This window comes from Pan troglodytes, chromosome 19, assembly GCF_028858775.2.
Source record: "Pan troglodytes isolate AG18354 chromosome 19, NHGRI_mPanTro3-v2.0_pri, whole genome shotgun sequence".
NCBI lineage: Eukaryota > Metazoa > Chordata > Mammalia > Primates > Hominidae > Pan > Pan troglodytes.
This window is the reverse complement of record NC_072417.2, coordinates 94437022-94461002: the sequence shown is the minus strand read 5'-3', so window position 1 is coordinate 94461002 and position 23981 is coordinate 94437022. Positions and strand designations below refer to the sequence as shown.

Here is a 23981-nt window from a genome sequence, read left to right as displayed (position 1 = left end):
TGTGCTCAGGAGTGCAGTCACGGGGCACTGCAAACCACAGCTGTCGGTGAGGCAGACTGGACAGCTGTCCTCCACCCGCACAAAGAACCAGTGCCACGTCCACCCAGGCACCCCCACGGCCCAGCGGCATGGTGAGCACCTGCCCTGCCCTCCGCCCTTGGGTCTCCACACCAGCCCCTGGTGGTGCCAGCCTCCAGGGAGGTGCCCGAAACAGAGGAGGAGCCACTCACACATCTTAGCAAATTCCCCAGATTCCTGAGGCTCTCAGCTCAGGACCCTGGACCCCTGCAGGGGGCCGGGACGGGCACAGCACTGCTTCTGTGACCAGGATGGGCCCGCCCTCCCTCGGGTCACCTGCCAGGCTTGCTCCTGGGCCACAGGGACACTGAGTGTCTACACATGCCACGACTGACCTACGGGACTCAGATCCAGCCGGCCACTCCAATCTCCCCGAGCTGCCAGTCAACCCAAGCACAAAGCCCAAGAGGATGAGGAGCAGACGCCCCTGGGAAAAGTCTAACCCAGGCACTGGGTCAGGGGCTTTGAGAGCAGTGGGTGTGCCCCGGAATCACGCCTGCCGGAGCTGGAAGGGAGAAACACCATGGTGGGGATTGGAAAACCAGTCAGCCAGCAGACAGCCAAGTGTGGGTGGCTGCCGGCTAGGGGATTAGAAGGGCTGTGAGAAGCTTCCGGAACTTGGAGCTGCCACTCCATTCCCTGACTAAGCACTTGCCATATCAAAGCAAAGCCCTGAGAGTTAACTGCAGAAACTCTTTCACTGCAGGGAAAAAACAGTCTCTGACTGAAGACGGGAGGCCCTTCCGTCTGTGAGGTCTGCAGGCCACAAAGCCCGAGGCTGCCTCCCCAGCCGTGCGCCAGACGGCCAGAGCCACAGGTACAGAAAGTCCCACATCACCAAAGGCCGGCTCTGACCCAGCCACTCCTCACTCCAGGAGAGAGAACAAAGGCACAGCCCCAGCTGCTCATTTAAAGCAAAAAAAGACTCTCTGGGCTTTCACCCCTGGGCCAGGCTCTGGTTCAGAAGCATAAAAGCTCACGCAGGCCAAGGCTGGCTCCCGGCTCCGGAGACCTGGGGCTCACTTGGAGCAGCACGCTTGGCTACAGTGAGGGGGTGCTGCCAGGACCCTCACTCTTCCCAGGAGAACAGAGCTCAGGGCTCTGCAGGGAAAGGGGGAGTGGGCAGCATCATCCACAGTGATTAGCCGGGAGTCGGTGCAGCCGAATCCTCGTCATCCTGACGGGGCTGAAGACAGGACCTCCCCGTGAGGGCTACATAGCCCGAGGCCACCTCCCCGGCTGTGGGCACTACAGGGCCAGAGCTGCAGGTACAGAGACCCACAGGACTAAAGGCAGACTGCCCTGTGAGTAGAGCAGGTGCCACATGGGAAAGAAAAGGTGCGAAGAATCAAAGTGGGGAAGGAATGAGAAGAGGAGGAAGAAGGGCAGCCAGGGTTGGCACCACTGCTTGCCTGGCAACCCTGGCCCCATATGGCCACAAGGCCACACCCAGAGGGGCCCGGGTGGGAGGCCAGCAGAGAGAGGACAGGCTGGGGCCCTGCTCGGCCAGGTGTCAGGACCAAATCACTGAAAACCACCTCCCGGCCAAGCAAGGGGCTGGTCTAAGCTGAGCACCCCCACCCCAGCACAGACCAGGGCTCTGCCTTCCTGGGAGGGGCTCCACCCACTGAGGGCCTGGCTCATTCCCAGAGAGCAGGGACAGCACCTTCCATCCTCCCATCCTGGGGCAGCAAGGACACTTGGAGGAGAAGGTCACCAGAAATGAGCAACGTCCCCGGGGCTGAAGAGGAAGAACAGGAAACAAACTCAACACCCAACCAAACGAACCAAAAATAAGACTGTTCAGGACCAGAGCAAGCCACCTCACGATAATAGAGCTCAGCTCAGGAAGGCACACCCACACACACGCACTTAATAACACAGCCTGCAAACACAGAAAGCAAAACTCCCAGGGCAACTGCTGAGCCCCCGGCCTGGGGAGTGAGACGAACGCCTCCTTCACTTACTGCCCAAGTGGCTGCTGCACAACCCCACGGGGCCTTGTGGAATTCATCCTGCAGGAGAGCTCAGTCTCAGGGCCCCTTGGGCCTCGAGCTCATCTAGAAAAACTCACCAGGGGTAACTCAACTGCTCACCGAGGAGGACAGAGAAACTGTTACACGCTTATGGAATATTCTACAGCAGTGAAAACGAAGGCATCCGCGTGTGGCAAGAACACAGATGACAGATGGACCCTAAGACACAGTGAGAAAGGCAGGTTGCACAAATCCATCTTCCTGTGGCACCAAGCCTGGAATCTCTACAAGGCCCTGGGCTCCTCAAAGCCCTGCCTCCCCTCCCAGCCTCACCCCCTCATACGCTCCAGACCTTTCACATTTCTGCAAAAGCCTCTTGTTTCTGTCCACCTCACACCTTTGGACACACCCTTTGCCCCTCTCCTTCACCCCTCCTCTTGACCCCTGCAGTCCTCCTCGCTCAGGTCCCCGCTCCTGTGGGCCCTGGAGGCTGCACACCACTCTCAATCATGGAGTGACGCTGTTCACAAGCCTCTCAGGACCTGCCACCACAGGAAAGATATCGGCAGGAAATTCCTAACACCCCAGCACAAACATCTCCAGAGCTGGCGGGGGTGGCGGGGGGGAAGTAACACTCACATAAAATCAGCACCAAGGTGGCCCTGAACACAGCAGCGGTAGGAGCTGGAAGACAACGGTGTGAGGCCCTCAGACTCTGAACACAGAGCATCTTCCACCTGCAAACTCCAAAGCAGCTAAGCCACCAGCGCCAGGCAGAGACAATGGCAGACACATAGTGGCTCAAACACATTCCCTGTTCACCCACTCAGAAACCTAACCGAAAAAAAAAAAAAAGGAAAGAAAAAGACAATTCCCCAAATGGTGGGAGTAATACAGGAACAGTAAAGACACAGGACCCAGAAAACACGGGGCTCTGACCCGGGAGGAGGAGAAGCTGACTCTGCACGGCCAAGCAGCCCACGAGGGAGCAGGGAGGCTCCAAAAGGAGAAGAAACAGAGACTGACCTCCCAGCCAACAGCAAAGCCAGTGCAAGGGTGCAGCTGAGGCTCTGGGGAGAAATTCGTGATGGCGCATTGAAAACGAAGCGAACCAAAACGCGAGGCCATTATTAACTCCAGAAAAGCAAAGGCGTCATAATAAATACCACAGAGCCATAATAACAAAAACCCATGAGCTATAATACCAAAAAACTGTAATACCAAAAAAAAAAAAAAAAAAAAATCAGTCCATTGAACTTCATTAAAATTAAATACTTTTGTTCTAAAAACACTATTACAGATCTGGGTGCGGTGGCTCATGCCTGTAATCTCAGCACTTTGGGAGGCCGAGGCAGGCAGATCACTTGAGGGCAGGAGTTTGAGAGCAGCCTGGACAACATGGTGAAACCCCATCTCCACTAAAAATATACAAATACAAAAATTAGGCGGGTGTGGTGGCCGGTGCCTATAATGCCAGCTACTTGGGAGGCTGAGGCAGGAGACTCGCATGAACCTGGGAGGTGAAGGTTGCAGTGAGCCGAGATTGCACCCCTGCACTCCAGCCTGGGTGACAGAGTGAGATTCGGTCTCAAAAAAAACTAAAACCACTATTACAAAAAGGAAAGGCCCACCAGACTGGAAGCAAATATGTGCAAAATAGATTCCTGGCAAGGGACTTCCATCTAGAGTATACAGAGGACTCTCATAACTTAAGAAGACAAAAGCCAAGTGAAACAAAGGGAGAAGATTCGAACACACACTTCAAGAGAGATCAGAGGCGAACAAAAACACAAAAAGATGCTCCGCAACATCAGTTAATTAAGGAAATGAAAATTTAGGAACGCCCCAAGCTAAAAACACCCAGGTGTCCATCAACAGATGAGGGTACGGCCAAACTGTGGCACCTCCGCACAACAGGACCCTGCAAGCGACGAAATGCAACAAATTCCTGACGCGCGCAGCAGGAAGGCGGCTCAGAATAACCACGCACACCCGAGGAAGCTGGACAAAAAAAGAAGACACGCCGTATGGTTCCATGTATGTAAAACTCCAGCAAATGCATGCTAAATTACAGTGACAGAAAGCGGATCAGTGGTTGCCTGGAGATGGGGAGGGAGGGCCCGAGGACTCTTCGAGAGACAGACAAGTTCACCATTGTGATTGTGGCCACAGCTTCACAGGTGTACACACGTCAAAACTCATCACACTGGACACTGAGACACCTCGATGAAGTTGTACAAACAGTCATCATAATACACCATCTGCCTTAGCCATGAAAAGAATTGATATCATCAGATAACACCGTACATGAGTTTAAGCAAATATTGTGATAATTATACTGGGTGGGGCAAGGGACAGCATAAAAAGGCTAAGTCCACATCTTCCGTAATAAGAATCCTTTCGATGATGTCTAAACTTTTTTTTGAGACGGAGTCTCGCTCTGTCTCCCAGGCTGGAGCGCAATGGCACCATCTCGGCTCACTGCAACCTCCGCCTCCCAGGTTCAAGCGATTCTCCTGTCTCAGCCTCCCTAGTAGCTGGGATTACAGGCGCGTGCCACCACGCCCGGCTAATTTTTTGTATTTTAGTAGAGATGGGGGTTTCACCATGTTGCCCAGGCTGGTCTCGAACTCCTGACCTCAGGCAATCCACCTGCCTCAGCCTCCCAACGTGCTAGGATTACAGGTGTGAGCCACCGCGCCCGGCCCTGTTGGAGGTAGAGGAGGAGGAGGAGGAATGGCATAAACCTGCCCTCTTAGACACGCAGCCGAGGGAGCCGCCTCTGTGCAGTAGGACTTGGCCACACTAGGAGGGTGGGAAGTGGCTGACTTTGTTTGAAACAAGGATGTGTTGCTTTCATAAAAACTCAACTCCCAGCCATCTGACCCGGCAATTCCAGTTTCGGTGCATGCCCAGGAGAGATGAAAACAGGCTCACAGCTGCCGGAAGGTGACAGCAACCCCAGATAAATGAAATGGGTCTTCCTATGCAATGGATCATCGTTCAGCCACAAACAGGAATGAGGCCCTGACACGGGCTATAGCACAGATGGATGGTAAACATGTGCTCAGGGAAAAGGGTCAGACACAGAAGGTCACACACCGTATGACTCCATTTATATGAAATGTCTAGAATGGGCCAGTCCAGAGAGACAGACACAGTGGTGTGGCTGCCAGGGGCTGGGAGCGTGGGGATGAGGGAGGGACTGCTTAAGGGGTATGGGATTTCTTTTTGGGGTGCTAAAAACGCTTTGGGGTGATAAAAATGCTTTGGAGTTAGATGGGGCAATGGTTGTACACTGTAAATACACTAAGCCACAGAACTGTACACTCTAATGGGGTAACTGTATCGCATGTGAATTCTGTCAATCAAGCTGTTACCGGGAAGAAAACCTGACTCCCAGAGCAAGGCTGACATGTGGCTGGCCCTATGCAGATGCACACAGCGGGGCTCCACGCTCCAGGAGGAGCCCAGGGAGAGATTCCAAAAGGCCACAGGTAAACAGACGCTCCCTGATCCAAGTAAGAGCCCTCACGTCTCCCTCTCTCCTGAAGCTTCCCTCCTCCTCCTCGTGCCCATGTGGGCTCAGCGCCTTCTTGCAGTCAACCACCAGGGACTCCGCCAATAGGAAGTTCTGGAATCCCACCCGTTTCGGACCCACCCACCCCTCACTGTGGGCCACAAGAGCCTGGAGTTCCCCACGGGCAGACCCTCACGCGACCAAGGGGCGAAGGCACCTGGTCCTCCACCTTATCTCCTCCACACCTGGTTAATTATGGTGAGACAATGCCTCTTTCAGCCAGGCGTGGTGGCTCACGCCTATAATCCCAGCAGTCTAGGAGGCTGAGGTGGGAAGATCACTTGAGCCCAGGAGCTCAAGACCAGCCTGGGCAACATAGTAAGACCTTTTCTCTACAAAAAATTAAAAATAAAAAATCAGCTGGGCGTGGTGGCACACGCCTGTGGTCCCAGCTACTAGGGAGGCTGAGGCAGGAGGATCACTTGAGCCCATGAGTTCAAGGCCACAGTGAGCCACGATAGTTCTGCATTCCAGCCTGGGCGACAGAGCAAGACCCTGTCTCTAATGAAAAAGAAAATGCCCCTTTCACAGACACCCACTGCTTCTGCCCTTCTCCAAACCCTGAAGACCCGGTCAGGGCCCAGGAGCTCCAAGGCAGGCTGCTGTTGGTTGCACTGGAGTCTCAGCCTCCGTCACCCTAACACCATGCAACTCACACGTCATCCTCCAGGCTGAGTCTGTGGAGGCCCGGGGACCCCGCCCAGAGTGCCTCCTCCTCTCCTCCCCAGTCTGTCAGCACAGCGGTGCCTCAAGAAACTCCAGCCGCCCGGGAATCACCAGACCTGCAGCAAACACGCCAGCGGGCCTGCCCAAGGCAACAGCCTGTGGGGGCGTTGGGGGGGCTCCGATGAGGGTCCGCAGGGGGCTGGGAAGCGCGGCCGGCAGGTCTGCCTCCCGGCGCAGGACGTCGTGAGTGAACTGGAGAGAACGGGGCCTGGACAGGCAAAGCTGGGTTCCTGGGGTCCCAGCCCCAGAGCCTCAGCATTAGGGAGACGGAGCCTCTTCTGGGAGCTGGAAGTGACACAGAGCAACCCACGACCCCCCAGCCCACCGCCTGCCAACTCAGCCAGGGCCTCTGTCAGTCAAGGGGGCTATCAGTCCCTGAGAAGAAAAGTAGAAAGAAGGGAACAGGACCAGTCATACTGACTCTTCCCCATCAGAGGGTCTCCAGACCTGCAGACCACCTCCCAGATCGGTGGCCACGGGGAGACGGTCAAGAGTGAGCATCCTGTCCTCCATGACCAGAGGGAAGAGGAATCCAAGTGGTTTCTCCAGCGACTCAGGCTTCCTTGTGCGTCAAGGGCCGCTCTGCCGGCCACAGCCCGCTCTGGGAGCAGCAAGTGAGCACAGGCACAGCCGGCCCGGGGTCTCCCAGGCGGGCAGAGGAAACCTCAGCACCACCCTGCTAGGTGAGGGGACTGTGGAAGCATGGACTCCGTCTAAGCCACGCCTGCAGCACCACCACGTGGGCCCTGAATTTCCAGGTTTCACCCTGTGTCCCTTGACATAGACGTCATAGGAGCGATCACAGAAAATTTGCTAAACACAGACAAAGCATCAATAACATAACCTGCCCGCCAGGAAATCCACCTGCTCACGCTGCTGGGGTGTCTTCCTCAGGGCCACACCACACGTGGGCTTGCATCCTTTTTTGCTCATTTTAATACCAGGAATGAATTCCCACGCCATCTAATCCCATCATCCAATCACACAGACCCCCATGTCAGCTGCTCCAATTTGCCGGCAACACCTTTAAACGTGGGTTTGCCTGCTGTCCTCACCCCAGGCTGCACGCCTCAGGGGACGGGGACCCACCGCCCACTTTCAGCAGGGTGTGCCCCTCAAGGCAGCTCCCAGGGTGACTGTCATTAAAATATTTTCCTATTTGACAGGCAAAACCTGATCCCAAATCAAAAAGCGGCTGGACACAGGACAGGGCCCCAGAGCTGCCTGAGGGCATCAGGCGACTACCAGGCGGGGGGTCTCACCGAGTTCTTTGGAGCCCTGGCTCTCGCTGGCCAGCTCTCCCATCTTCACCAGGGCGTCAAAGTAGCCTTTGGCTGCATACGTCACACCTGAGAGAGAAGAAAAGGGAGCAGTTATTTCCTCCACGAGGGACAGACAAGACCCCCAGCAAAAACACGGCAGTCTTGGCACGCACAGGCCCAACCCTGTCTCCTGCCCAGACAAGCTGGGAGAACACTCAACTCGCTGTGATTTCTGGGTTGGACAGAACCCATCTCTTGTTGATATTCTTGTTTCACCCCAATCATGAGAGCTCCCTTGACTCGTAAGAACACAACGTACCAGTTCAGGTCCTGAGCTATTCAAGTCAAATTGCAGAGTGCTGATCCCTATCACGTGCTACCAGGCAGGGCCGGGGGGAGGGAGTGTTGTACTAACTGTATTTCATGAGACAAAGAACCAACCCTGGGCAAGGAAACTGCAGAGCTGGGCAGTAGGAAGCCATTTCCCCACAGATCCCCAAGCTGAGCCTGGAGTGGGAGAACTATTTCCAATTGCTTCGCAGTCTCAGACCAGGACGCCCGTCACAGCTGATCAAAGGAGGCTAAAGGCATTACTTGGTATTGCCGCCGCCTGAGGGGCCTCCCAGCATCTCAGAGGCAGAGTCTGATCTAATCAGAAGTGGGTGTGAAGGGCTCCGGGCCTGCTGAACTCCTCCACAGCCACAGGGGTGGAGCAGGCTCCTGGAAGAGCCTGGGCTTCCTCCTCAGGGACTCCAGGGAGTGCCTGGCAAACTCCTCCACCTGACAGGGAGCCCCGCCCTGACCTCCAGGCCGCAGAAAGGGCGGGGCAGGGCCCGGGAGAGCAGTGTAATTACAATTTCTAATCCGTTTTCTACAGAACCCACTTAGGGGCCTATAACTGGGCACTTTATCAGATTTTATTTATATACTTTTCAATTAAGCGCGCAATTTGTTCTGCGGCACGAGACCACGTCCACAGAGGAATGAAGGCCTGTGCCTGGGAGGGGTGTGCTGCCTCAAACAAAAGAAAAACGCAACAGCAGAAAAACGCAACAGCAGAAGTGAGACTCCAGGGCGGCTGGCTGCGGCTAAGGTGGCGGTGCTGCCTGGACGGCCGATCTCATTCCCACCAGGCCATCAAGAAAAGCAGGAGCAGGAAGTAAAGCTCCAAGTCTCCACACTCAGCCCCGCCGCCCTCATGAGGAACCAAACAGGAGCGGAAAGGCCCGAAAGGAACCCACGCCTTGGTGGCATCAAAGGGCCAAAGTGCCTGCTCACCCAGAGGAGGGGAACACAGGCCCCAGCCCCCACCGCAACCCACTGAAAGCGGCATCCACACCACTTCCCCGTGTGCGGACGACGGGGAAGAAACCCACACCTCGGAGAGCCACGTGAGGGCTACGGAAGACTCTACCGTAGATGAGGTCACCAAGTGTCCTACAGACGAGTGGCTCTGGAAAAAGGAAGCCATCGTCAGTCTGCAATGTGCAAGACCAGCCCCCATCTCCAGGGGTGGGATCATCTGGACTCTGGATTCTCATTGTAATGCCCAAGATTCAGACCCAGCTGGGAAGAGATGAACAACTGGTCTCATTCACAGGGCACGGAACTTAGCTGGGCCCGGAGAATCTGGACATCGTGTGCTGTGCCTAGAGATCATGGGGTCACCACAGTTGGAAGCCCTCTGCACCCACCTCGAGCCGGGCCTCAGCCTTCCTACTCTGATTCGGGAGCCTCTCTCCAGCGTCAACATTTCAGGCCAGAGGCAAAGGCAGCTCTCCCTGGGACCCCCATGAAGCTGCCCAACAACTGGGGTGCACCATAGGGAAGCAAACCAGGTGCAACTTCCACCAGGAGGCCACGCCGACCCTCAGAGCAGCCACAGGCTCTGCTGCCAACCTCCACTACCTCATCCAAGAAGCTCCTGGCTGGGGGACGGGGGTCACTGCCACAGCCCAAGCATCTCCACTGTCATGAAAACCCTGCAGACGGCTGGGCGTGGTGGCTCACGCCTCTAATCCTAGCACTTTGGGAGGCTGAGGCGGGCAGATCACAAGGTCAGAAGATCGAGACCATCCTGGCTAACACAGTGAAACCCCGTCTCTACTAAAAATACAAAAAATTAGCCGGGCGTGGTGGCAGGCGCCTGTGGTCCCAGCTACTCAGGAGGCTGAGGCAGGAGAATGGCATGAACCCGGGAGGCGGAGCTTGCAGGGAGCCAAGATAGCACCACTGCAGTCCAGCCTGGGCAACAGAGTGAGACTCCGTCTCAAAAAAAAAAAAAAAAAAAAAAAAACCCAAAAAAACACCCTGCAGACTTTCGCTGGAGGAAGGACAGCTCTTTAAGACAATTTTGATAAGCAGGTCCCTCGGGTGCAACCCCGGGCCCAGGGATGTAGAGGAGGGGCAGGGTGGAGAGAAACAAGGCTGCTCCTGGGGCAGCCATGGGGGCCCCTGCAGGGTGCCGGGTGCAAACAGGAGGTGGCCCAAGGGAGCTCCCTGTCCCGTTCATGCCCACAAGGAAACATGAAGGCCACCCCCAACTAGACGTGGCAGGCGGGCACAACTGGTCCACCTGGGGAGCTGAGAAGGAGGGCAGTGCCAGGGACAGGCCTTCTGCCAGGTTCTCGGTTGGGGTGCTTTCTCCCCAGGTGACAACAGAGTAAAGGTGGTAAAAAAAAAAAAAAAAGGAACGAGAGCTGACCAACTTCTGCCCCCTCCTTGCCACCTCTAACCTGGCACCAAAACTGGACAACCAACTCCACCCAACCCATGGGTGCCACGACACCAGGAAGCGGTGGAGGAGCCGGAGGCGCCGGCGGAGACGCAGCGCGTGTCCCGGAAAACACACGATCTCCTCCCTGCTGGGGACGTGGACTCTGCCCATGAAGATGCTGCAGTTACAGGGACAGACACGGTAGAGGGTACAGGGAGACTGGGGGTCACTGCCCAAGAATAGCAAGTCCCCATCCATGGCAGGACTCAGCCATGGGCGCCTGCGGGGCCAACAGGGCAGGTGAGAAGGGCATCTGGCAACAAGGAAGCCACTCCCCACCAGGACGGAAAGACCCAGGTGCACCCAAGGCCCCGCAGTGGAGTGCCTGGGTGGGGTGGGGGCGATGGGAAGCGTCTCAGGGAGACAGTGGGAAGAATGGAATGTCCCTCCAGCCACCAGTCCCCCACACCCTCTGTCCCGGCTCTTTGTGAGAAGGAGCTGCAGGGCATTCGCTCATTTCTCAAACCCGAAGCTGCTGCAGTTACCAACAGCTTCATCCCAGCCCTGATCCCACAGTTTCTACATGATCCTGAGGGACTGACATCCGCACCCCTCCCGTCTCTAGATGCCACAGGACAAGAGCAGCCCGCACAGGCAGGGGCGTGCTGCCACAGTGACAGCAGACCCAGTCCAGAATGCATGGGCTACACCTTCACTCAGAGCCGCTGTCCAGCTTTGTTGCTGGAACAAAAGACCTCCTTTCGCTCCTGACCAGGCCCCACAGGCTGTGCCCAAGTCCATCTGCCAGCTCAGGAGGCAGCTCCCACCCCACGGGGCCCGGGCACAGTTCTACCAGCTCAGGAGGCAGCTCCCACCCTTGGGGCCAGGGCACAGTTCTACCAGCTCAGGAGGCAGCTCCCACCCCACGGGGCCCGGGCACAGTTCTACCAGCTCAGGAGGCAGCTCCCACCCCACGGGGCCCGGGCGCAGTTCCACCTGCCAGTGCCTTCTCGTAATTCTTCCCCATGGCGATGAAGTTCCGGAGGCTAGGGTTGAACTGCTCCATGATGGTCTGGAAGAAAGCAGAGAAGAAACAGCATTACTGGCAGAGGTCACCCTGGTGACTCCGAATGGTCCGAACACAGAGGAGAAAACCCAGAGCAGGCACCCCTCCTGGGGGTCGACACCACAAATGCTCAAGGTGGGCTTCCCAAGTTCAAATCCCAGCCATGCCCCTGATCAATGTCCTTGGGAAAATGACCTTCCTGAGCCTCGGTTTTCACACCTGTGCAAAGGGGGTAAGAAGAAACCCTGCCGCAGAGGAGTGTTTGCGTGCTGAAGGAGCGCATTTGCATGGTGCAGCAGGCAGAATACAACTGGCGCTCAGACGCGCCGCTGCCGAGGTGCAGTTCCCATTGGCGCGGCTGAGTCAGCCCAGAAGGGCCCCCCACCGGCCATACACAATCGCTCAACGACGCCGGCACCCCCCTCCCACTAAAATCCTGCTCAACACATCAATTACCAAACATCAGCTCTGATTAGCGCCACTGCAGCCTGATCTGCAAATGCCATGCTATGAATAATCCAACGGCTCCGGGTCTGTTTGCCCGACGGACGGGCATCTCGGTGCCAAGATCAGCAGTTCTTAGACTCAAGAAATTAGATTTTCACTGCGAAGGCCAAATAAATGTTTTAATTACAAGGGATAAAAACAGGCACACACAAACAACAACCAAATGAGAATTCTACCGGCATAACATACACTGACTGTCAACAGCCAGCCCCTGCCAGCAAGGGCCCAGGGAGCAGCTCCAACAGAAACCCCCGGCTCAGCCACCTCCCGTGTCTTCCGGTCATTTGTTATGATGTGATCCTGATCTTTCCTGAGGATCACAGGAAGGGAAGCCGCCCAGCCCTGTCACAGACAAGCAGGAGGCTGTGGGGCCCCAACCCACCCAGCCCCAACCTGTGGGCTAGAGAGTGGGGAGGGAAGGGCAACTGCATCCCCCACCCCCTCTCCCAGCACCTGGCCTCAGCCTCCGAAGCCAAGAGAACAGATAGAAAGGTCATTTAGGGACAAGGAAGCCACTCCCCACCACGGGACCTGCCTCCAGAAAACCCGATATTTGACGAGTGTCCCATCCCCTGCCCTGAGGTATGGCCAATGTGTGTGTTCTTGGGGAACGAGGCCCCGAGTTCTGCACTACGCCGGGGCTCACAGCAGGCCGGGTACACCTCAGTCCTGCCTATACTGGATCCTCTGGTGGTAACGCCACCCGGCCAAGTTCCAGGGCAGGTGCTCCTTCCTTCCAGGACGCAGCAAGGGTGAGGGCGCCTTTGCGTGCTAGCCCAGAGGCCACGTGCATGGGGGTGGGGGATGCAGCATCGACCCAGCCGCAAAGCCCTGCTCGCACAGAGCCAACATCTCCCGAGGGAAAGCAGGACTAGGAGGGCCAGCGCTTCCGCAGAAGTGGGATAGGCGTGCTCAGCGAGACGTGGAAGACAGGCAGGGAAGCACTTTCCATGCCAGAGAGCAGTGGGCAGACCAGAGCAGGGCAAAGGCCCCGAGGCAGGGCCCATGGTGAGTTCCTGGGAAAGTAGGACCCGGCGTGAGGGTGGAAGGGGCCCAGGGGAGGCAGGAAGAGGAAGAGGTGGGTGTGGTAATGGGATAGCCCCTGAGGCCGGGCTGCATGAAGCTAAGGAGGGTCTGAGCAGAGCGATGGGCCAGCTACATTTAAAAGATTCCGCTGGGTCAGATGCGGTGGCTCGCACGTATAATCCCAGCATTTTGGGAGGCAGAGGCGGGAAGATCACTTGAGCCCAAGCGTTCAAGACCAGCCTGGGCAACATGGTAAGACCCCATCTCTACTAAAAATTTAAAAATTAGCTGGGTGTGGTGGTACATGCCTGTAGTCCCAGCTACTCAGGAGGCTGAGGTAGGAGGATTGCTTAAGCCTGGAAGGTCAAAGCTGCAGTGAACTGTGATTGTGCCATTGTACTCCAGCCTGGGTGACAGAGTGAGACCCTGTCTCTAAAAAAAATAAAACAGGCCGGGCGCGGTGGCTCAAGCCTGTAGTCCCAGCACTTTGCAAGGCCGAGGCGAGCGGATCACGAGGTCAGGAGATCGAGAGCATCCTGGCTAACACGGTGAAACCCTGTCTCTACTAAAAACACAAAAAAATTAGCCGGGTGTGATGGCGCGCACCTGTAAACCCAGCTACTCAGGAGGCTGAGGCAGAGGGATGGTCTGAACCCAGGAGGCGGAACTTGCAGTGAGCTGAGATCGTGCCACTGCATTCCAGCCTGGGCAACAGAGCGAGACTCCATCATAAATAAATAAATAAATAAATAAATAAATAAATAAAACAGGCCGGACACGGTGGCTCACGCTCGTAATCCCAACGCTTTGGGAGGCCAAGGCAGGTGGATCACGAGGTCAAATGGAGACCATCCTGGCCAACATGGTGAAACCCCATTTCTACTAAAAATACAAAAAGCCGGGCGCGGTGGCAGACGCCTGTAATCCCAGCTACTTGGGAGCCTGAGGCAGGAGAATCGCTTGAACCTGGGAGGCGGAAATTGTGGTGAGCTGAGATTGTGCCACTGCACTCCAGCCTGGCAACAGAGTGAGACTCTGTCTCAAAAAAATAAATAAATACAAAAAAACAAGACAAACAAAAGAGAAGATCCCTCTGGCTGCTCAGAGGAGACTAGATTTTAGCCAAGGGCCCTGGTGTATGCTGGGAGACCCATCAGAGGCTCTGGGATGTCAGAGGGGAAGAGAGGCATGTGCCACACAGGCCTCTGATCTAAAGGGACGGGGATGCTGGAGCAGAGAGGCACGTACCACGCAGGCCTCTGTTCTAAAGGGACGGGGATGCTGGAGCACAGCAGTGTTAGCACTGAGCTAAACACTCAGCAATGAACCAGGAGCCTGGACACTTTAACTCCCAGGAGTGCCTGGGAGCCGGGGCAGGGAGGCCACACTGGGAGTGGGGTGAGATGGGTCTGGCGCCCAGGAGAACGTGAGCCAGAGACGATGCCTGAGAGTTACCAGCAGAGAGGAGAATGCTGGGACCTGGTGCGCTCTCGGCAGCCTGGTTCAAACTGACCATGCAGACCGGGACTGGCGGTGAAGGCGGTCGGGAAATGCTGCCGAATGCGCGTTTCTTGTGATGAAATCAAGCAGAAGGGGGCATCAGCCAAGTGAGGAGGATGCGGCCGACTCTAGTGTTCTGGTGTGCGTGTGCTCATGTCTGCATGCACATCTGTGCCCATGTGTGCGTACAGACACATGCATGTGTGCATGTGTGTCCACGTGTGCATGTGCACATTTGTGTGTGTGTGTGTGTGTGCTGAGCTGCAGCATCAAGCATGTTTCTCACCTTGTGTGACACAGGTATGAAAACACTACCACGGAGGTGGGCGTGCCAGAGCAGACCCCTTGCTCACAAGAGCCCCACGTGCTTGGCTCCAGGACCATGACCCCCACAGGCCCCCGGGTGGAAGAGGCTCAACCTGAGCCCTGTGAGCTCCACTAACATCCTGAGCAGCAGGAGAAACAGGCCAGGAGCCACCCAGGGCCAACCACGGCGGGTCAGCACGGCGGCCATGCCTACCGTATGACACACGGGGCAGCACCAAGGTTTCACTTCCTTAGTGCAGCGGCTGAGCTCACACGGAAGGAATGCAGGAGACAGTGGGCAGAGAGCGGGCAGGGAACAGCCACCAGGACACCTGGGCACGGCCCTGCCTCCATCTGCAAGAGAGGGGCGGCGGCCTGGACACGCAGGTGCTGCCGTCCTGGCCCGAAGGCAATGGCAGAGGCATCGATCCCACTGAGCCAACATTGTAAGGGGGGACTCCCCTTCCCGGGCGGGCGGAAGGGCCAGTTCCTCCTCCTGCATCTGCATCCAGCCGCTGGGCCAGCAGAGAGGCCTTCTGCGGAGCCCTGCCTCAGGCACGCACTGTAGGTGCCACCCACCCCTCCTCCGGGTTCCTCCCTCTCCCAGGAACCACGGGAGGAGCCCAGTGGCCCCTGAAGAGCCCAGCCCCTCTGCTGGGAGACCATCTCCAGTCAGGCGTCCAGTCAGGCGTCTCTCTGAGCCTCTGAACCAGTCCATCCCATTATCCTAGAACACAGGCAGGGGCCATCCTGACCCAGTGGGCCCGTGTGGAAGTCCCCAGCCTGAGGAGAGCCCGCTGTGGGGCATACACTCCAGTCCCGCCTCCACTTCCACCTCCGGCTCCCCTAATCAGGCCAAGATCCTGGTCTGGGGGCCCATAGCCAACAGGCACTTTGCAGTGCCTGGGGATCCCCAGGTGGGGGCAGGGGAGCCAGTGACAGGCAGCTCCAGCTCTTCCGGAATGAAAACCAACAGCGGCGGCCCCAGGTGGAAAGAACTCTGTTCTCAGCCACACCAACGTGGCTTTTCCGAGTCACTGAGCGAGTGTATCTTTTTGCAGGATGCCACCAGGAAGGAGCTGAGCTCAGACGCCCAGACGCCCTGACAGTGCTGGGGCAGGGGAGGGGGAGGAGATCAGGAAAGTCTGTGGGCTTTAAAAGGGGAAGGGAGCTTGTTTCGTATCAACACCAAGGGGTGCAAAAAAACCCAGAAAAACCTAGGCCAGGAGAGAGAAACTGCACAAGAAAATAACCTCAAGCCCTCAGAGGCGCCACCCCCACACGGCGGCTCTGAAGTGAGTTTGAAGCCCAGCTGTCCACACTGAGGGCGCTCAGGGACACGCTGTGCCATCCTCAAGACCACAACGAAACTAAGAGACTCCTGGGGGGCCACAGGCACAGAGAGAGCTCCCCAGGGGCCCACGTTCTGTGACCCCATGCCAAGACAGAAATCCTACACCATGAGCAACCACCACACTCCTCAAACTCTAGGACCTGTGCAGTGCAAATGCAGCCCGGCGCATGCAGAGCTCTGCTGTGCCCCCGGCGACCACGCACTGGCTCCCTGGGCCGCGTTCCCGGGCTGGCACGGACTTCCAGTTCCTCGTTTGTTCATTCACTATTGACCAGGGAACACCTTTCCCACCCCAGGGGGGGTCCTGGGCGGGCCTGCCTATGAAGGGGGTCCTGCCCATGAAGGCGGTCCGGCCCACGAGGGGCTCCCACACACGCCATGGAAGGCTTCCCCTCATAGGACGCATGCCACGAAGTGCCGGGAGAGGAGGGGTCCCTGCCCAGGGATGCCCGCACGCTTGGCTGCCCTCCTGCTGGGACGTCCATAGAGACGGATGTCCCAGTGGCCCTGGAGTCGCATGGAATCCAGGCCTTGACCACAGCAGGGACCCCAGCTGTCCCTACTACAGCCCCCAGGGACCCCAGCTATGCATTTCTGAAGGTACAAATGGGAGGGCCGTGTCCATCAGTTGCAGAGGTGGCCGTCAGAGAACACTGATGAGCCCAGGGAGCCCTTTTGGCTGGCGAGCTGCTGGACACTGCTGGCCAGCCTGGAGACTGATGGCCATTATGATTCAGTGCTGCAGGCCGGCCTGGCCAGTGTGGGCACAAGGCAGCAGCAAAACCCCCGTCATCTCCACCTCCTCCCAACTTGGGGAACAAAGGGAGAGTGGCCAGTACATTTACAGAAAGGACCTCTGCCAAAGGACCTTGCTCTCCTGCCCACTCCTGGGCCGTGCTGGGGTCCACCTTCCGTCTGCTCAGGAATTCTTTTTTTTTTTTTTTGAGACAGAGTCTTGCTCTGTCGCCCAGGCTGGAGTGCAGTGGCGCATTCTCAGCTCACTGCAACCTCTGCCTCCCGGTTCAAGTGATCCTCCTGCCTCAGCCTCCTGAGCAGCTGGGATTACAGGTGTGCACCACCACACCCAGCTAATTTTTGTATTTCAGTAGAGACGGGGTTTCACCATGTTGGCCAGGCTAGTCTCGAACTCCCGACCTCAAGCGATCCGCCCGCCTCAGACTCCCAAAGTGCTGGGATTACAGGCGAGAGCCACTGCGCCCGGCCAGGAATTCTGTTTACCCCTTGGCTCTCCTTCCTGTGACGCTGGCCGCCTCTCCAGCGCTTTCCTGGCAGGGTGGCCACAAACAAAAGCAGTCTCTCTGCTGACAGAGAGTGTCCCCCACCTCCCTCCAGCCCCTCAAGGCAGATGCCAGGGTGGGCGTGTATGGCCACACCCCTAGGGCCTGCGTGCATATGGACCCATGCATGCACATATATCCGTGTGTGTGCTGCGACCATGTGCTGCATGCGTTTACCTGTGCATGTACACTCACACGTGTGCTAGATGCATGTGGACCCATGTGTGTGCTGCAGGCATGACCTGGGCCTGTGTGTGTGCTGTGGGCATGAGCTGCATGTTTACTTGTGCATGCACACTCACACGTGTGCTAGATGCATGTGGACCCATGTGTGTGCTGCAGGCATGAGCTGGGCCTGTGTGTGTGCTGTGGGCATGAGCTGCATGTTTACTTGTGTGTGTACACTCACGCGTGTGCTGGACACACGTGGACCCGTGTGTGCTGTGGGCATGAGCTGGACCCATGTGTGTGCTGTGGGCATGAACGTGTTTACCTGTGCATGTGCACTCATGCGTGTGCTGGACACGTGGACCTGTGTGTGTGTTACATGTGTCTGTGAGTGGCCAGGCTGAGCCGTGTTTTCTATCTACTCAGAAGAACAAACAGAAAGAGTCGATGCTAGGACCCTCTCCGGCTGCCTTAGACCCTCATCACCCTAATCCTCACCCAGCCCCTCCATGAGAGTCACTGTCCCATCTTACACTGGACAAGATGAAAGTGAGGCTCAGGAAGGCAGGGGCCAGCCTATCAGCTCTTGGTGGAGCCCAGAGTCCTGGCTTCAACCCTGCTGACCACACAGCCAGCCTGGTCCCTCTCTCCCAATTGGTCCTGGTGTTGCACCTGACATGCTCCCAAAGGCCACATTCCAGTAATATCAGGAAAAAGGGTGACTCGATCCACCTGGCCTCTCCCAGGAGGGCCAATGCCCAGGGTGGCTGACTGTTGAGGGGAGGGGCCCTGCCCACCCACTCCCTCGCCCACGGACCAGCACAGCTCCTGAGGGGCCAGGCTGCTGTTGCCCACTGGACCACCGCCCTCACTTCCACCTCTGTCGCGACAGGCAGAAGCCGGTGGCAGCTGCGGGGCCAGCAGTGCCAGAGGGGCTTCCCCCAGCCCGCTGTGCCACCACGGCCACAGCATGAGGACCCCACACACAGATATGGACCTCACAGCACCCACGACTCTGGTCCATGTAGACTTGACGGGACTCTGCCTAGGACGCCAGGCTCCAGGGAAGGGCGCACGGGACAGAGCCAAGCCTGGAAACCCCCGGCCACATGTACAGCATGGAATAGGGAGGTACAGGAGGGGCCCTGCAGCAGTGGACAGTGTCCTCCCGGGAGGACACCTCAGAGCTTGCTGTCCGGGGGCCACAGGCTCAGTTCCCTTGGCTGCCAGGGGGGTTGGGGGACTTCTGTGGGCAGAGAGCATCGGGAAGGTGGCAGCGTCCTCCAGGGCGGGCCACTGCTGACCCCACACACAGGAACACCAATGAGCTCCAGACCCTGGGAGCTGGCTCACAGGGCAAGAGGAGTGGGGGCTGTGGGGGTGTGAAGGAAGCCTGGCTGGAGTGGTGTGGATGGTCCTGTCCCCTCTAAACACTTGGACATCTGTCCTGGAGGATGCTTCCTGAAGGAAGAAAACCAACTCCAGGAGCCCAGCTGGGAGGGCTGCCTGGAGGAGGCAAATCTTGAACTGCATCTTACTTGGTTTGAGTTGGAGACAAACTACAAACACATGTACACGGATTTAGGAAACGAGGGGATGCATGGAAGTTTCTGGGAGGAAACAGCCCGCAGGGTGAGGACAGGGGCCTGAAGGTGGGCTGGAGCCTGCAGAACGGGATCCCAAGGGGGACGGTGACAAACTAGGCAGAGACACCATCCTCCTCCTTACCCCCTGCGGCTGGGCGTGCAGGAGCCGGCAGCTCTGCCTCCCTGTGAGTATTAATAGGGTCCCCACAGCCGAGGGCAGAAGAAAACTGGGTGGCCAAACCCCTCTGCCGTGCCAGGGGCCTCCACCATGAGCCCCCCCAGGCCATGAGACCCCGCAGAGGGCTCTGGGTGTCAGGAAGCAGGCACCTCTCTGGAGGCAGGAAGAGGCCAGCCTGTTCCAGAACAGAGGGGGCTGGTCCCCGACCCTGCCCCAGGGGGATCAGGAGGGGCCACTAGGCTTCTCCAAGGGCAGCTTCGGCGTGGCCTGGCTGACCCAGACTCCCCCAGAGCCACTCAGATCAGACAGATGGAGGGCACACCCCAGCCCCTCCTGGAAGACCGAAGGGAGACACCCAGGTCCCACGCATACCAGGGACTCCTGCAGGGCCCCGGGCAGCCTGGCCATGGGTCATGGTGGGATCAGCGTGAGGGGCTGGGATGTCCCCTAAGGTGGTAGCTCCAGTTCTCAGCCTCCAGGAGCACCCACAGAAAAGCCATCCACATCATAATAAAGTGATTCCTTGTGTCTTTGGCACGGTGCCCAGATGTGACCAGGAGCAGGTGGCCTCCCGCCAGGAGGGGCCCGAGGTGCAGGGACTCCTTCCCTCATGCTGCCTGCCCTACCCGCCAGGCTCCTGGGAGGCCCCAGGACAGGGACCATGAATGCTGCAGCTAAAAACAACAGGGACAAATGCCAACACTAAGGTCAGCTCCTGAGCCAGGCGCTTCTGCCCTCCGCCTGTGGGAAGGGCCACACGGCCATTCCCCTGGGCCCCCAGCCCCAGCCCAGGGCCCTGCTTCCCTTTCAGGGTTGCAGCAGCATCTCCCTTTCCATGGGCCTTGGACACCTGCACGCCCTCTGCGAGCTTTCCCCTGGCGTCCTCAACCCTCAGGGGCCCCAAGTCTGAGCCCTCCTGAACGAGGTCCCCAGGAGCAGAGGTCCACAAGGGCAAAAGCCACACGTGGGGCCTTGCACGCAGGACACCATGACCCGGCCCACGCAGGAGGAGCCGCAGCCCAGCAAAGTCCAAACACAGCACCAAGCAGTCTGGCCACTTCCTTCCTGTCCGAGAGGCACATCCTGCCTATCCCAGCTTCAATGGGGACAGAGCCCCTTACAAACACCTTCCAATGTCCGGCCACCCTGGCCTGGGTCACAGAACTTAGCAACTGCTCAGCCTCACGGGGTGTCCGGCCCACACAAGACAGTGCATTCCGGCTGCCTTTCGCCTGTGGCCAACACTGAGCTGGCGCCTTGCCAGCTGACTGCTCGTCCAATAGAATCAGCTGTCCCCGTGGAAACCTTCCTGTTGTCATAAACTGCGGGCTGCAATCTGACTGAGGTTGGAAGGGAAAACCATCATAGGCTCCTAACACAATCAGCCTGAAGACAGACAGGTGGTCACCTCCAGGCAACATGGGAGACTCGGCCCCTCCAGCAGCTACTGCACTCCATCGCGGGTGGGGCCCACTGGGTGTCATGGCTGAACTGTGTCCCCTCCCAAGATGCACGTGTTGAAGTTCTAACCCCCGGCATCACGCAGTGCAACTGTGTTTGGAAACAGGGTCTTTAGGAAGATGATAAAAGTAACTGGGGTCACTAGGGTGGGCCCTAATCCCATATGACCAGTGCCTTATAAGAAAGAGAGCACAGATACCATAGGGACGAGCCAGGTGCCACGGCCGTCCTGTGGGCACACCAGTCTGTGGCGCTGTGTTGGTCCCCCTCCAACGTGGAAAGGCCCGGTCACTAGGTCACTCATTACCGCCAATCGCAGACCCAAGTCTGGTCACCGCCTGGCCTGCAAGAATCCCCGAGGCCACTGCCCCATCCATCCCCTCCCTATGAAGGCACTGGCCGGTCTTTCGGGCTGGGCTCACGGCTGGAGGAGCAACTGTGGCTGAGCAAGCAGGGAGGCAGCTTAGGAATGCCTGTACGGCCCCACCTCCCGCCAACCTCAGGTCAGGCAGGTGGGAGGTGCCAGCCCGGGGGCTGTGGCCACACTCAGGAACACAGGATCCCAGGAAAGCAGACAGTGGCAAGCAGCTTCGGGCCGGGGCTTTCCTGCTCTGGACCACTGACCTCTGATCTCTGAAGAACTTTCTGTCCCACAAGCTAGCGATCGTGGCCACCACTTAGCCACTACTCTCTGTGCCAGGAAATACGCTATTGTCTCACTGAATTAATGAGAAAACAGAGACCCCGCGGCGGGAACGCCTTCCTGAACTCCTCGAACTCCTGAACGGAAGGACAGACGTGCGGCTGGAGAGCCAGAGGGCCCTGGAGTTGGCTGTGCAGTTTCAATGGGCTCAACCACTCCAGCTTATGGGCGGGGACACACTTCTCCCTGAACCGAGGATCCCCTGTCAGGCAGGGACACACAGGACCCACACACGAAGCAACAGTAACAAGGCTGAGCACAGAGAATGTCCAGCGCAGTGTCCGGTGTGAGCAGCGGCGAGGCCTCCCGGGTGCCAGGACGCTCCGGTGTGAGCAGCGGCGAGGCCTCCCGGGTGCCAGGACGCTCCGGTGTGAGCAGCGGCGAGGCCTCCCGGGTGCCAGGACGCTCCGGTGTGAGCAGCGGCGAGGTCTCCCGGGTGCCAGGACGCTGTGGGCCCAGCCGTCGCCAGAGCCAGAGCATGAGACAGCAGTGACACCACCCAGGCCCCAGCACCCCAGCTTCACAGCCACATCCCTAGATGGGACTCCTGCCACCGGTCGGACCTCAGCCCACAGCTCTGCTCCACAGCCTGGGGCCACCGAGGCCCTGGAGTCTCAGCCCAGGAGCAGGACAGGTGGAGGCTGATGCTCCATCCACGCCTGGACTGCGTGAGGACGGGCTTTCCGTGGTGGAGCAAATGGAGATGGACACAGGCCTCCTCTGGCAGACATAGTCGGCCACAGAAGAGGGGGCTGGAAAAACGGGTATGGGGGGACCCAGGTCCACTTCATTTCAGGCGGTGGCATCTCGGCCTCCACCACACCCACTGGTTTAAAAGCCCCACCTAGACCGGATGCAGTGGCTCACGCCTGTAATCCCAGCACTCTGGGAGGCCGAGGTGGGAGGATCATTTGACCCCAGGTGTTAAAGACCAGCCTGCGCAACATGGCGAAACCCCATCTCTACTAAATATACTAAAATTAGCCAGTGTGGTGGCGCACACCTGTAATCCCAGCTTCTTGGAATTGCTTGAGCCCAGGAGGCAGAGGCTGCAGTAAGCCAAGGTCACACCACTGCACTCCAGCCTGGGTGACAGAACAAGACTCTGTCTTAAATAAATAAATTAAATTAAATTAAATTAAAAGCCCCGCCTGGAAGCGGCAAGGCCACTCTGCCCGCCACTAGCAGCATCCACCCAGACCAAGCTTGGCTCCGGGCGAGACAAACCCTCTACTGGACAGATTCCAGCTCCTGCAGCTAGGGGACACCCTCTCCCCCACCACCATCCCCACCCCCATTCTAATGTCAAGATGTCGCTCTTTTCCGGCACAGGCACCTGTGCTACCCCAGCGCATTCCACCATTCACGTCCTGCGACTCCCACTGGGGCAGCCATGACAAGCAGGCGGTCACCTGGCATGGCCCACCTGCTGACTGTCCCCTGCCACAACCAGGCAGGGGCACGCCTGGACAGCTCAGTGTACAAAACACATAAGGACCATCCGAAGAAGGAACAGGAGGCCTGGCTGTTGTCTGAAAACTTGCTCATCAAGAAAGCACCATGGTGCGTTTGCTCACACATGTAATCCCAGCACTTTGGGAGGCCAAAGTGGGAGGACTGCTTGAGCCTAGGAGTTCAAGACCAACCTGGGCAACATAGCAAGACCCCATCTCTACCAAAAATTAAAATTAAAAAAAAAATTAGCCAGGCACACAGGTGGGGCACGCCTGTGGTCCCAGCTACTCAGGTGGCTGAGGCAGGAGGACTGTATAAGCCTAGGAGTTTCAGGCTGCAGTTGAGGTGAGATCACACCATTGCCTTCCAGGCTGGGAAACAAAGCAAGACTCTGTCTCCAGAAAAAAAAAAAGAAAAAAGAAAAAAGAAAAGAAAAAAAAAAAGTGCCAGTAACAAAAATGGAAGAGCAGGGGCTTGGAAGAAAATCTCAGAGACATACTCAGGAGGTGTTCTGGCATTGGCACCCCTGACGGCTCAGGGGCAGGTGCCCAGTGGACAAGCACACTGACAGCCCAGAGCTGAAATGTGACTCAGAAGTCAAACTCTTCATGAAAAATAAGTTTTAAGAAAACCCTACCAATTTACTTCACATGAATTCAATATATGATTATTTAAAAATCTACCCAAACAGGGCCAGGCGCAGTGGCTCATGCCTGTAATCCCAGCACTTTGGGAGCCCGAGGTGGGTGGATGACCTGAGGTCGGGAGTTCGAGACCAGTCTGACGAACATGGAAAAATCCCACCTCTACTAAATATAAAATTAGCCAGGCGTGGTGGCGCATGCCTGTAATCCCAGCTACTTGGGAGGCTGGGGCAGGAGAATCACCTGAACCCAGGAGGCGGAGGTTGCAGTGAGCTGAGATCACGCCACTGCACTCCAGCCTGGGCAACAAGAGCAAAACTCCATCTCCAAAAACAAAACAAAAAAAACAAAAAAACAAACAAAAAACGAAAAACACTACCCAATTATAAGA

The 23981-nt window shown here is 57.4% G+C and overlaps 1 protein-coding gene across 8 annotated transcripts in view; it reads right to left on the bottom strand.

Moving 5' to 3' along the window:
- The window catches only part of BAIAP2 (BAR/IMD domain containing adaptor protein 2), an 81061-nt gene that overhangs the window by 50606 nt on the left and 6474 nt on the right, over positions 1 to 23981 (bottom strand). For 6 of the 8 annotated variants that reach the window (XM_016933119.4, XM_016933120.3, XM_009433491.5 and 3 more), the window contains 2 exons: positions 11335 to 11410; positions 7623 to 7709 (listed from right to left, as the gene is read on the bottom strand). In XM_016933119.4, coding sequence (XP_016788608.1) covers positions 7623 to 7709; positions 11335 to 11410 — 163 coding nt within the window. Of the gene's footprint in view, positions 1 to 7622; positions 7710 to 9000; positions 9076 to 11334; positions 11411 to 11623; positions 12229 to 23981 lie in introns of those variants that run through there. The other 2 variants (XM_054670746.2, XM_016933121.4) reach the window with 2 other exon arrangements.